The sequence below is a fragment of the Galeopterus variegatus genome, unplaced genomic scaffold (genome assembly GCF_000696425.1).
Source record: "Galeopterus variegatus unplaced genomic scaffold, G_variegatus-3.0.2 Scaffold3831, whole genome shotgun sequence".
Classification (NCBI taxonomy): Eukaryota; Metazoa; Chordata; class Mammalia; order Dermoptera; family Cynocephalidae; genus Galeopterus; species Galeopterus variegatus.
This window is the reverse complement of record NW_007729942.1, coordinates 111,721-126,688: the sequence shown is the minus strand read 5'-3', so window position 1 is coordinate 126,688 and position 14,968 is coordinate 111,721. Positions and strand designations below refer to the sequence as shown.

The 14,968-nt window shown below is 41.2% G+C and overlaps 1 protein-coding gene across 2 annotated transcripts in view; it reads right to left on the bottom strand.

Annotated features, from left to right (window-relative positions):
• Positions 1-14,968, bottom strand: part of LARP4B (La ribonucleoprotein domain family, member 4B) — a 70,530-nt gene that overhangs the window by 39,560 nt on the left and 16,002 nt on the right. Inside the window, exons 3-4 of one of the 2 annotated variants that reach the window (XM_008586107.1) lie at positions 5,755-5,902; positions 5,358-5,498 (exon numbers count right to left, since the gene is read on the bottom strand). In XM_008586107.1, coding sequence (XP_008584329.1) covers positions 5,358-5,498; positions 5,755-5,902 — 289 coding nt within the window. Of the gene's footprint in view, positions 1-5,357; positions 5,499-5,732; positions 5,903-14,968 lie in introns of those variants that run through there. The other variant, XM_008586106.1, reaches the window with a different exon arrangement.

The following is a 14,968-nucleotide window of genomic DNA, read 5'->3' as shown; positions in this document are numbered from 1 at the left end:
ACAAAAAGACAAGCTATAGACTGGGAGAATGTATTTTTAAATCATGTTATCTGATAAGGACTTGCATCCAAAACACATAAAGAACTGTCAAAACAATAATAAAACAACCCAGTAAAAAAATGGGCAAGCAAACAGAAACAAACAAAAAAAATTAAGAAAAAATGGGCAAATGGCCACAACACCAAAGAATACATCTGCTTATGAAAAGATGCTTGAACTTCAGGTTCTGCACATGAGCTTGGAGTCATGAGCTCGGGAGTCACCACTCTGTCCTAACAAGTAAAAAAGCTGAAAAACTGAAAAATCAACACTTAGTTCCCTAAGCGCAGTGAGGTCACAAGGCTAACAAGTGCCCCCCAAAGTTGGAAATACAGGTGAGTAGAGAATCACAACTGTAACTGATGAATTGCTGGAGGCCCAGGGTGAACAAGAAGTCTGAGAGTTAAAAACTATAAGAGGACCTAGTCATGAGGCAGGTGTTCCACACTTTCATGAGTTTTATACTTCCAGGAGTTCAACCAGGTTCTCAGTGAAAACTGGAGAAAAATCCCCTAGAGCTTTTGGTAGGGGGAGGGAAAAAGGAACCACTTAAGAATATTCCAGAGCATTCTCTTCTTTAGAAGATCTGCTCTCAGGAGAAACTATTTTACCAGAGCCTAACCTGCTGGGGTTTTATCAGAGCCAAACCCACCTGCAGGAAAGGAAATATGCCCAGCTCCAGCCAGCTCTAGCAACTCTGTCCCACTTGGGATGTTCACAGGAATACAGGATGCTGCCCCTCCCCACACACCTCACACCACCCCATCTTACCAAAGCCCTGTTTACAGCAGTTTGACCCAGCACATCATATCTGGCTATCAAGAAAAAATCAGAAAGGATACCAAAAGGCAAAAACATAGTTTTAAGAGACAAAGCAAACATCAGAACCAGACGTGGCAGAGATGTGCGAATTATCATATTGGGAATTTAAAACGATTATGATTAATACGCTAAGTGTTCTAATGGATAAAGTAGACAACATGTAAGAACAGATAGACAATGTAAGCAGAGAGATGGAAATTCTAAGGAAAAAACAAAAAGAAATGCTGGAGACTGAAATTACTGTGGCAAAAATGAAGGATGCCTCTAACAGGCTTTTTAGTAGATGGGGCACAGCTGAGGACAGAATCTCAGCCTGAGAATTTACCAGTGGAAACCTCCAGCACTGAAAAGCAAAGAGAACAAAGACTGAAAAAAAGAACAGAATATCCAAGGACAAAAGGTATTAACATACACACAAGAACACTAGGAGAAGAAAGAGAGAAAGGAAAATAAGAAATGTGTGAAACAATACAAACTGAGAATTCCCCCAAATTAATGTCAGACACCAACCACATATTCAAGTTCAGAGACCAAGGAGGATAAATGCCAAAAAAACCCCTACACCGAGGCATATCATTTTAAAGCTATAGAACATCAAAGATAAAGAAAAAATCCTAACAGAAGCCAGAGGGAAAAATACCTTACCTATAGAGGAACAAAAGTAAGAATTACATCTGACTTCTCACAAACCAAGCAAGCAGGAAGAGGGTGGCGTGAAATGTGCAGGGTGCTGAGAGAAAAACCCACCAGCCTGGAATTTCTTTACTGAGAATCTGTCCTTAAAAAGTGAAGATGATGACTGTCCAGACAAACAAAAATTGAGAAAATTTGCTGCCAGTACTCTTGCCTTGTAAGAAATGTTAAAGAAGTTCTTCAGAGAAAGAAGATAACAGAGGTCAGAAACTCGTCCTGCATAAAGAGCAAAAGAGCAAAGAAAAAGTAAGTCAAGGTAAAATAAAAACGTTCATTTTTCTTATTATTAATAGGCCTAACAGATAAATTTATTCAAAATAAGAGCAGCCAAGTATTTGATTATGAATATATCTTTTGTGCATCTGTACACTTATATATAAGTAAAATGAATGACTTCAATAACAGTAGGAATGGGATGAAGGAATTTGGATTATTTTGTTATTGTAAGGTACTCACACTATCCATGAATTGATATAGTGTTTTTTAAAAGTAGACTTGGGTTAGCTGTAAATGTGTATTGCAAACTCTTGGTCAACCACTAAAAAAAGTAAAAAAAAAAAAAAAAAAAAAAAAAAAAAAAAAAAAAGTATAGCTGATATAACTGATATTCCAAGAAAGAAAAGAAAATAGAATCATATAAAATGCTTGATTAAAACTGCAAAAGGCAGAAAAATTATGAAAGACAAAAATAGAAACAAAGAACAAGGGCAACAAATAGAAAACTAATAAATACAGTAGATATTAATCCAATTATATCAATAACCATTTTGAATGTCAAAGGCCTAAACACACCAATTAAAGACAGAGATTGTCAGAGTGAATGAAAAAACAAGACTCACCTATATATTGTCTACAAGAAGCCCACTCTAAACATAAAGACACGGGTAGTTTAAAAGCAAATGGATGGATCAAATAGAATAAAATACTTAGGAATTAACTTACCCAAGGAGGTGAAAGACTTAAATGTAGGTGTACAATGAAAACTACAAAATATTACTGAAAGAAATTAAAGATGACACAAATAAAAGAAAACATCCCATGTTCACAGATTGGAAGGCTTAATACTGTTAAGATGTCAATACTAATCAAAGCAATCTACAAATTCAATGCAAACCCTGTCAAAATCCCAATGACATTTTTTGCACAAATAGAAAAACCCATCTAAAATTTGTATGAAATCTCAACAAACCCTGAATAGCTAAGGCAATCTTGAAAAAGAACACTTCCTGATTTCAAAACTTACTACAAAGCTACAATAATAAAAATAGTGTGGTACAAGCATAGAGACAAGACATACAAATCCTCATGTATATAGCCAAATGTTTTTTGCCAAGAGCACCAAGACCACTCAATGAAGAAAGGACAGTGTTTTCAAAAGGTGTTGGGAGAACTGAATATCCACATGCAAAGAACAGAGTTGGACCCTTACCAAATACCATATACAAAAATTAACTCTAATGAATCAAAGATCTAAATGTAAGACCTACACTTACAACATTCTTAGATGAAAACGTGTAGTTTACCAACATAAAAAAGACTGGGAACAAAATAAATGGATAAAGATACACCATTCTAACACTAATCAAAAGAAAGCAGGAGTAGCTACATTTATTTCAGACACAGACTTCAAAGCAAGGGAAACTAGAGCAGCACTGCATAATGATAAAGGAATCAACTCCCCAAGATGGCATAACAATCCCTAACATGTATGTGCCTCACAGAGCATCAAAAGATGGTAGGCAAAAACTGGTACACTTTGGAAAACAGTTTGGCAGTTTCTTACAGAACTTTCAAACATACTTCTACTGTACAATCCAGCAATCGTGCTCCTTGGTATTTACCCAAAGGAGTAGAAATGTTACGTCTACACAAAAACCTGCACACAAATGTTTATCACAGCTTTATTCAGAACTGCCAAAACTTGAAAGCAAGTCTCTTGCAGGTGAATGGATAAACAAACTGTGGTACATCCAGACAATGGCATATGATTCAGCACTAAAAAGAAATGAGCTACCAAGCCATGGAAAAACATGGAGGAACCTTAAACACATATTGCTAAGTGAAAGAAGCCCATTTGAAAAGGCTACATACTGTATGGTTCCAATTATATTTTATTCTGGAAAAGGCAAAACTATGGAGATAGTAAAAAGATCGGTAGTTGCCACGGATTGGTGGAGAGGGAGGAACAAATAGGCAGAACACAGAAGATTTTTAAGGCAGTGAAACTATTCTGTATGATACTGTAATGGTGGATACATGTCATCATACATCTGTCCAAACCCACAGAATGTCCAGCACCGCACCAAGAGGGACTCTAATGTAAACTGTGGACTTCGGTGATAATGACATGCCAATGTAGGTGCATCAATTCTAACTAATGTACTACTTTGGTGGGGGATATTGATTTTGGGGAAGGGTATGGGTGGGGGATGTATGGGAATGCTTTCTGTTCAATTTTGCTGTGAACCTAAAACTGCTCTGAAGAAATAGTCTTAAAAAAAAAAGATGCTTGCCACCATTAGTCGTTAGGGGGGAAATACAAATTAAAACCACAATAAGATTCAACTATCTACCTTTTAGAGTGGCTAAAATTAAAAAGACTGACCATAGCAAGTGCTGATGTGGAGCAGCTGGAACTGCTGGTGGGAATACAAAATGTTATTATTACTTTGGAAAACAGCTTTACCATTTCTTAAAAAGATAAACATATGCTTACCAGATGATCCATCTACTCCATTCCAAAGTATCTAACCAAGGAAAATGAAAACATACATCCATACAAAGTCTTGCTTACAAATGTTCAAAGTAGCTTTATTTGTAAAGCCAAAAATTGGAAAACATCCAAATATTCACCAACAGGTAAGTGGGAAAAACAAACTGTGGTATATCCATATCGTGGAATACTACTCAGCAACAAAAAGGAACTACCTATTAATGCATGTTACAACACAAATAATGTCAAAATTAGTAAGCAAAAAAAGTCACACAAAAGAGCACACACCACCAAATTTCATTTATATGTAATTCTAGAAAATGCAAACTAATCTACACGGACAGAAAACAGATGGGGGTTGCCTGGGGAAGGGAGAAGTCACAGGAAGCTGCTCCTGGAGATGGCCACGTTTGTTTTCTTGACTGTTTGATGGTTTTACAGAAGCATACATGACTTGTCAATGAGGAACGGAAGCCAGCAAATCAGCTCTGCTTGTAGAATGTACTGAATACAGCCCTAATTCTCCCTAAACTACAGAAAATAAAACTTGAAGAACAGCTAGGAATACCTCAAATATGTGATGTTCACAACCCCTCATTCTGTTCAAACTGTCTTATTTGCAATTCCAATAGTAACACTCCATCTCTGCACTTCTACTAATGTTTGCCCTACAAACCACCCTCTGCTGCTCCTAGTTAAATGTGGTTGTCTTTCAGGAGCTACTCAGCCTTACATTCACCACGATGCCTCCCCAACCATGGCCTCTCATCTCTGCATCTACATAAGAGTAAGTTTAAAGTACAACTAAAAAGGGCTGGCCCGGTGGCGCACTCGGTAGAGTGCGGCAGCGCTCCCGCTGAGGGTTGCGATCCCATTGCCGGTCGCGGTACAGGCGCGACACTGAGGGTTGTGATCCCATTACTGGTCACGAAAAAAAGACAAAAAGGAAAAAAGGAAAAAAAGAAAAAAAGTACAATTAAAAGGAGGCAACGACAGGCATGTTGTCTAGGGACAGATTTAATGAGCTAAATTAAAAAAGAACAAAAAAGCTCATGCTGTATATAAAAACAAATCCATAAAATAGCCTTACCCGTTTCGCTATTTTCAGGCAGCGATTCGTATTCCGAGGGATCCAGGTCCAAAGTGTTCATGTCTGTCTGGTCTGACTCCTGTAAATCTGGTAATGCTGCATTTTCATGACTTTTGTCACCATCTCCATTGGCATCTGATCCTATAGTTAGGAATTTTACCCCAAAAGGCAGGGTTATAAGAATAAATTTCTCTTAAAGCAAAACAAAATAAAGCTCACATTTGCAGTTCCTTGAATTCTTTAACTGGCTCATGAAACATCTCCAGGCTCTTAAGCACCCTCACTAACTAGGACACAAATGTGAGGCAGCGACTTCTTACAGACAGATTAGCACGGAAACACAGGCAAAGGCTTTGGAGCAGATCCGTCCCTCACCGAGGCCAGGCTCACGACTCACCCTGCGGGCTACAGGATGCAGCATGGCAGGGCGCCTCCTCCCAAGCGGCACTCACACCATCAGCAGCATCACTTGCTTCTAAACGTAACATGTGAGTCCCCCATACTTTTGCATTAGGATTTAGCGCTGAAACCTTAGTTGTTGGTACCTAGGAAAAATTGTAACATATATATTTGTATCCAAATTTCAATCAAATCCATTTTACTTACTAATGCAGAGTTAAAATTCACCTTTGTTAAGAGATTTTGAGCTAAAAAGGCTGAGTCCAACTTGTACGCAACACCTTTGGGGAGAAATGCAGTCACAACTCTATTCAGTTCCCCCTCAGGTTACATTCCTCCTGAGCACACAGCTCAGAAGCTGCGAAACCACAGACATTGCTCCTGCCTTCACGAGATTTCAGTGCCTTATAAAAACTGCACAACTCATCAGGAACTGGGGATTTCCTAGACTACGTAACTGATTCAAATCACAGTTCCCAGATTTACAAATGTGAATACAATGTAGATTAATAAAATTTTAGGGGCCAGTCCGTGGCTCACTTGGGAGAGTGTGGTGCTGATAACACCAAGGCCACAGGTTCAGATCCCTATATAGGGATGGCTGGTTAGCTCTCACTTGGGACAGCACAGTGCTGACAACACCAAGTCAAGGGTTAAGATCCCCTTACCGGTCATCTTTTAAATAAATAAATAAATAAAAATAAAATTTTAATTATAAAGCTTCAAACACTCACATAAGCAAAATAAGTACAGGAAAAAGCTCCTAAGAAAAAAGGTTAATAGGCCTGTCAGAGCTACCGTAGAACCAGAGAAAGCTAAAGCATCCTCTAAGTAAGTTCAACAGAACTAGTTGTTCCCATTCCTGAAAGAGCTTCAGTGTCACCTTTGGAGTTTTTCAAAACACAAATTCCCAGTTCTACTGAAGTACAATTTGTAGGTCTTCCTGATTCTGCTAGTTCAGTGTTGTGGACATGGGCTCTCAAATCGCTTGAGCCTGAGTCCAACTCTGCCTTGGACAGCTGTGTAATGTGGAGCTAGTACTTAACCTATGAACGCCTGACCTGGAAAACGAGCTTCGTAGTTCCCATCTCATAGGGCTGTTGACACAGCATGCCTCAAGCACTAGCATGGTGCCTGGCACATGCTGTATTACATGCTCATTGAATCATTAGCTCATCAGTGACTAATGCGATAAGGGTGCTCGGTAAATCAGACCACAACAGTTCTCTACTCAGAACCCTCCAGTGGCCACCTGGCTCCTTCAGAACAACAGATGAGGTTCTTCGCAATGCCAGAACACCCTTGTGTGGTTCTTCCCAAGGCCAGAACACCCCACTGCTCTGGCCTTGCCCACCTCTGAAACAGAGTAAGGCTAGGCCTATGAACAAAACTGACTCTTTTCCCTGCAGTGGACAGGTTGTTACTTCTCCACTCCTCAGTCAGACCCTCAGGGCACATGATTACCCCATGCCCACCCTGATAAAATAAACTGAGATAAGAGGGGAACAGATATTCACTGAGTTAAACTCCTCCCCAAGGCTTGTTTACTGTAATTGTAAAAATTAAGTTACAGATTAACCTTAAGACCCCTTTAGGAATTTCCACATGTGCACAAAGCTTGAAGGCGACTGCTACAATGACCATCCTGGGGTGACAATAACAAACACCACCATCCTGGACCTACTGAGCAGGCTCAAGGGCCAAAGACTTAACTGAGTACGCACCCATGACGCAAACAATAAGAATGAAATGCACCACCTCCAGTGATGCTGGCCTGCACCCCTTTACTCCTTTTCCTATAATAAGACCCTGAACAGCTCTCCTCAGGGTGCTAACTTTCCTGTAGCTACCCCCCTTATGCATAAGTCTATCTCCTCTTTTTTTTTTTTCCTTTTTGTCTTTTTTCGTGACCAGTAACGGGATTGCAACCCTCAGTGTCACCCCCGCACCGCGACCGGCAACGGGATCGCAACCCTCGGTGTCGCGCCTGCACTGCGCTCAACCAGTGAGCGGACCGGTCTCTATATGGGATCCGAACCCTCAGCGGGAGCGCCGCCGCACTCCCAAGCGCCGCACTCTACCGAGTGTGCCACCGGGCCGGCCCTCTATCTCCTCTTTTAATAAAGTGTTGCTTGCTTTACTGCTCGGTGCACTGTTAATTTCTATGACCCAAAAGCCTAAATTCGGTACAAACCAGGAGGTAAGGGGACTCTGGGTGCCAGAAATGGCCCTAGGATTTTTCCCATGCAGCACACATGCTGCTCTAATATTTGCACCAGCAAAAACTGGCAAACCTCAGACACCAGTGAAGACCCTAGCTGCAAGAGGATAAAGTGGCCACTGGGACTATTTTGGTCCCATGTCTCTGCTGCTGGTAAGTCTCTCCTGGAGTCCCCAGCCCAAATTCTGATAAGACAATGCTTTACTCTCTTTTACTCTCCCTTTTTCTTTCCCTTTTCTTCCTCTTTAAAGTGGCTACCGGTCAACTACAGCTAAAATTCCTCTCAGTCTGTGAGAAGCATGCTCTCTCTGGCCAGCAACGGCTTGCCATGACGTGTAACTAGTAGAGGTGAGAAGGCCAGTCCTACACTGTGAAGACCTTGCTTGAGAGCAGGTTCCACCTAACAGGGGATTCATGAGATTGGTGGGGATTCATTCTCACACTATGCAGTGACTGGAAGTCTGGAAGCCACTAAAATTCTCTTTACCTTTCTCTGATTTTCTGAACCCTCTCCTGCTGTTCCATATAGGAGCACACTGGAGGGCTCCTGGTTATGCTTTGTTTCTCTGATTTAAATCTAGTTGGTACTTTCTTCTTTGTGCCAAAAACAGTGGGGAGAACTGTGTAGAATATACTATAAAGCATATGTACTTCACAGGGCCTGATTTTCCAAAGCCTTGCTGTTTCAAATATTGACCTTGCAAGGACAGGAAATTTTCCCCAGGCTAGTTAGTCTCTGTTGCAAGATAAGAATTGTGGCACAGCAGAGTTGCTGGCTCAAAGACAGACTAGTTACTGATTGTTATGTAAAGATACTGAGAGACTGCTGTAAGAAGGAATGTTTGCTAGGATTGAGCTTTTGTTAATTGCCTTACTGGAATGTCATCTGGCTTGTTTCACTGAAAGTTACCAGCCTATATTGTTAAACTATAACCCCACCTTTGTTTTCTTCCTGTAACTTCCTGGTCTGGAAAATAAATGCAGGAAGAGGACCCCAATTCAGGGTTAATTTTCCCAAGGAAGGGATCCCTCTTGCTGGAGGGTCCCAGGAACGTTAACCACTTCGGGGCTTCTCACTGCTCAGTAGAGAGGGGCTTTGAGTAATCCTTTGCATCTCTGTCACCCAAGGGAAGTGGGGTGACAAATCTGTGGGGGGCGAAGCAACACAAAGCAACAAAAAAGATGTCTGTAACAGTACTAGAGTTTTGAACAGGCCATCATTAAATGTGGCAATGCCTCAAATTAGAATATTGTTTGGGCACATCCAATAATTGAAAAGCTAACCTAAAACAGTAAGCATGTATCTCACTTAAAGTCATGTGGATAAAGACAGCAACAGAGATTGTTTGCACTCTGTATGGATGTATCAAACAATGACATTAGAAGCCAACTGCTAATTATACCCACCTATGCAAAAGATCATATGAATATTATTTTAAAGGCCTAATGTTACAGAATTTTGCCTACAACAATTTAAGGACAAAACTGATAAATTTGAAGGTAACTGGTAAAATTTTCCAACAGGGGGCATGAAAAAAAAAGAGAGGAAATTAATGGATAATTTCTTAAAATATAGAATGGGATTTCTACTCGTTTAATCCTATATAATAGGTATTAACCTTGAGCCTCCTTAATACTATCGGGAGTTCTTGCTTAATGACACAAAAATCAGCAATAATGAACTACTGGTCGAACGAATGAGATTCTGCTATTCCAGGCATGTCCTTCAGTCTCACTGCTTCCATCCATGTCTGTCTTATGAGCGTGAACAAATTCCTGATGAATATTTGCATATATTACAGAATTTCTAGAAAGATGCTGAAAGCATTTGCCCACAGAATCAACTATGAAGCTTCTTCCACACCAGAGGGATCAGCCTCTCCCAGGAATCTGAGAAAGAGCTCCATGGTCACTCCGACTGAAAGAAGACAGAATCAAGATTTCAGAGCCAGTTAAAAGCAGCAAATTTTACCTGCCTTAGACACATGCAATACAAAAGTAGCAGAAAGCACAGATTTAAACGTCTGTATCCTATTAAGTGTGGCCTTCACATTCAATGGGCACAAGCTACACTGCCCATATGACAGGATCCCCTCCAAGGGCTCTAACTGCACTGCCGCAAGGAGATAGTGTGGCCGGCAACACCTGCAAACAGACAGCGGCTGAACACAGCTCATGGCATGGTCCACAGGGCATGCTCTAGAGTTAACAAGGATCTACTCTTCCTCTTTGCCTTAAATACACCAAAAAGGGAATTTGTATTCTCCAAATCAGAAATGGTTAAATCGATGTTATAGTAATTCATGGCCTTAGAAAAAATCCTCATTAATTTTAAGTTAAAAGGAATCAAAATGTGCAGACTAGCACATCAGAGCACAATAACAAACACTGATAAAACATACTTACTAACTGTCCCCCTCTACTTTGCCACAGCCAAATAGCAGCATCCTCTGACACTGGCAGCTGATAAGGGGTCTTTTCCAGCAACAATGAAGCAATTTCTAAGTCCCAAGGCTTACTATGCAGATCCTCATTAAAGATTTGCTCATCTTCGACAGCATCTTTTATGACAGTATTAGTCCAGAGATAGCCCATCTGATATCCACAACTATTTGCCAGTTTTTCAGAAAATATCTGACCTGCTAACCCTCCCACAGGGTAATAAAATTCATTCAAAAAATGGGAGTGGAATTCCTTTGGAAAACTCTGCCAACCCACTTGTGAGAGGAGTTCAGACATATTTAATGTGTCTCCTGTGAGTAATAAAGCACAGTCACTACTTGGCACTGCGATCTCTCTGCCGCCAGCTGAGATGGCAGGAACTGCCTGGGATGAACCATCGGGCGTGGCTGGATATCTGTCCACATGGTTGGGGGGATCAGCACCAACCCAAAAGTAATATCTGTCAGAAGTGTCACATAACTCTGTTTTTTCAAAAATCTCTGTTGAATGTCCCACAAAATTCATTTCACCATCTAAAGTAGACTCTCTGACCGTGTGCTTGGCATTTCTTCCTTTGACATGGTATGCGTGCCTGCTTGGCCCACAGGGGCCTGAGCAGTTAGCAATGCTAGGATCAACACTGTCTTTCTCCAAACAAAGTCTCTCTTCCTCTTCTTTACGTGTTGTTGGTTTACTCAACCCTGGTGTGTTATCACCAAAGGAACCAGAAACTTCAGTTGGTTCAGAAATTTGCTTCAGTTCTGGGCTTTCACTGCCATTAACAGAGTTCTTCTCTACTGCTTCTGGCTTCTGCATAACTGAACCTGAACTCTGGCTTAAAGGTGGTACAACTGCAAGATCTTTACACTTGTAGTCATTCATTTTATGGGTTTCATAATTCTTTTCTATTCGATTAGTCTCAACATCAAGGTTTTTCGTTATACTGGAATTAACATAAGTTGGTGCATCCTGATGGGGCACTGCCTTGAATTTTAGTATACTTGTTTTCCAGTCAAAGATTCCTTTAGAATCTGACTTGACATTTTCCATGTCATCTCTGCATGTCTCTCTGTTATTAGCTTTTAGTGATTCTTTTTCAGCATTTTCTAATCTGTGAGGGCCCCTCAGTTGGCCATGTAACATGCTGACTGAACTCTTCACACATATTTCACCTTCTGTTTTATCTGTTAGGCCTGTTTCCCTTTCTTCTTCATCAGGACAAGTGAAAACAAATGCAGAGGACATGCTGGAGTGATCATGAGACCCGCCACATGGGGGCACTCCTTGTGGAAGTCCCTGGACAGTCCTGTCTGTGTCTGCTTCACACTCCACACAAACTAAACCACACGTCTGCATCTGAGCCTTGTCTGTCCTGCCACCTGCACACTGACCTGTCTGACACCAAGATTTCAACCCAAAAGACCTCTTATCGTGACCCTCAGCTTCTAAAGTGCTAATCTTGTCCTCCTCATCATGAGAGAAATGATTTTCAGATGGCAAAGATGGATCTCCTCTGTTTTCCAGCTGGGAGCTTCTGGCTTCCGGGCTAAGGCCCCCTACACACTGTTCTTTCACCTGTGCCAGCCCAGGGACACGCTCAGGGTCAGGGCCAGAGTCAACTCCGCACAGGGTTGCTTCTCTGAAATCGACATGGGCTGGGAGACTCTCATTCCCAAAGGGCACTGAAGCCATAAAGCTCTTGGGACTTAATTTAAGTCTATCTAGACCAACGCAAAGGATGCTATCTGATCTGTTAACACTGACATGGAAATAATCATTGTCTTTTAGTAGTTTGATAGAGTTATTTCCCCCTTCCTTTTTAGAGTGTAAACTCTGGTCGACAGTTGCTATTAGAGCCTCAGGTTCATCATTCCCTTCAATGTATGAAGTGTCATGAAGTAAATTAACAGGTGAATCCTCTATCTGACCTCTTACTCCTGACCTATGGCTCCCTCTTTCTTTGGGGATTGCACACATGCATGTTAGTGAATCGCTGTCTACGTTAATACTTAATTCAGGGAGTAAGCCAATATGACATGGAGTACTACTTTCTGTGTAATCTTTACAGAACATGGTGTAAGCCTTTGCCTTTAAAGACTCAGTGTGCATGGCGTCAACGTTTGCTTTATGAGGGGGACCAACATTCACCAAAAGCTCAGAACTAGGTCTGGTTTTCTCACTACATACTTCCTTCGTGTCATGTGGACCCAGCACATCCTGGGGTGATAGTTCCTCCTGCTGTGGCTTTTCCTCTCCTGCCCCTTGAATGGCCTGCAAGACTGAATGTTCTTCCCTGCTATCTAGAGGCCCACTCTGTACTATGCAAACCCCCTCAGAGATGACAGCTGAGTCCTGCTCTCCTCCTGCGGCCACTCCACACAGGCAAGGGCATGGCTCCTTGTCAACGGTCAGACAGTCGGGATCTACAGTACAGATACTGTAAAACTCACTTGCTCTTGAATGCTTCCATTGTTTGTGATCAGCCCAAACAGGGTTTTTATCTTTCAACTCCCTATGAGACATCTCTAACGAGCTCTTCTCATTAAAAGTTCTGATTTGAACATCTACCACCATTTCTTTTTCTATTAAGAAGTTTTTAAAAGTGGAACAGCACAGATGGTCACTCACAAAAGCTTCTTCCTGCAGGCCCTGGTCAGAGCACATGGGCACGGGTGAGAGAAGCGCGTCACCTTCAGAATAGCCCCATGGATGGTCACTGTCCACAAACCGCAGGTTATGGAGGCTCTCGGAATTCTGCTCAGTGAAAATACTATCTGGTTTCTTGTCCCTCTCATCTAAATGTTCATACCTAGTTAAGAACTTATATGCTGAAGAAGAAACGGAGTTCAATGACTGCTTTGTTCTACGGCCCTGTCTGTGCCCAGACCTCGCAAAAACTCTAGTCCATGTATCCACGCCAGCAGCTGCTTGGCCACCACCACGTTCAACACTATGAGGCTCCTCACCTCCAAGGGTAACAAAGAATGAAGATAAACTTTTACTTATCTTGCTTTCCAGCTCCTCCTCCTCCACGGATTTTCGTAAGAGGCCAGTTTTTTCACTGTCATTGTCATTACTTAATTCTTTGCTGAAGCAACAGCCCATGTTCAAAAGATCAGAAACTCATACCACAGTGCCTGTCGTTTTCTGAGCTCCACAAAGACATCTCACACTAGCTTGCATCGGTTTCTGAGCAGAAGCCAATACCCCGACACCAGAAATAGACCCTTGCATAGCAGTCACATGGTCCTGCCACTCAAAGCTGATCCTGAGGACAACAGAGCTGCCTGATACCCACCACAATCCATATGCTGAAACCTAAAGGCTTCGGACAGCAGCAAAAACCTGCTGTGTGTTATTTTTCCTTGTTTTCATAAACAATAAAAAATAACAAAAATTATTAGCCCAGCCAGAAAAAGAAATTTCAGACTTCTGATTTTTCTACAACCTTTCAGTATTTTTCGAATTATGTTTCATGGAATGTTGACAAACAAAAAAGTTAGTATGAAAATACCCCAAAAGGAAAATACCAGAAATTTGTTGCTTAAAATTTATAGCTACTTATAGTTGTATCTAATTTTCTAGCTTCAAGAAACAAAGTCTGCAGGTATTAAGGAATTATTGCTAATTGTGTCAGGCATGAAAATGGAATGGTGTCGGTTAGAGATACACACTGAACTATAACTCCAGCATATGAAGTACACACACATGCATACATAAAACTGTAAACAATTCTGTGTGCAGGGGGAGGAAAGATGAAGTAAGAGCTGCCCAGTGTGAGGATGGGCATTGGTTAAGTTCATGATGACACAGGAAGGTTTATTCTATCACTCTACTTATGTAGATGTCTGAATATTCTAATTAAGGAAAAAAAGAAGAAGGGTGAGGATGGGCATTGGTTAAGTTCATGATGACACAGGAAGGTTTATTCTATCACTCTACTTCTGTAGATGTCTGAATATTCTAATTAAGGAAAAAAAGAAGAAAAAAAAAAAAAAAAAACCATGACCGTTAGTACCGATACTAGGAAGTCTCTGAAAAGCACCTAAAGCAAATACACACAGTGCTTCACCTGCCTGGTGATAAGCAAGCATTGTCTACAAGTAACCAAGTTGCTCCTGCATTGTGTAGTCCGTGGCTACTGACTCACTCAAGGGCTTTTATCTTATGTTGACATTTGTAATGTTTTATTCTTAGTATAGAAGATTCTTTTTCTTATTATGGCTCTAACATGTTATTTAAAAAAACAAAATAATTCTGTTAACTCCTCTATAAGAGAGATTTACTGTCTAACCCATGAATTGTGGCTGGCATCCTAAAAACGTTTAATTTAAGAAAATACTAAAATTGTATTATGACATAAGTTTATGAATTGTACTTAATTAAAAACGAAGATAACGGGGCCGGCCCGGTGGCGCACTGGATAGTGCGCCGCTTGGGAAGCGCGGCAGCGCTCCCGCCAGAGGGTTCAGATCCCACATACAGACCGGTTCCCGCTCACTGGCTGAGCGAGGCGCGGGAGCAACACCGAGGGTTGCGATCCCGTTGC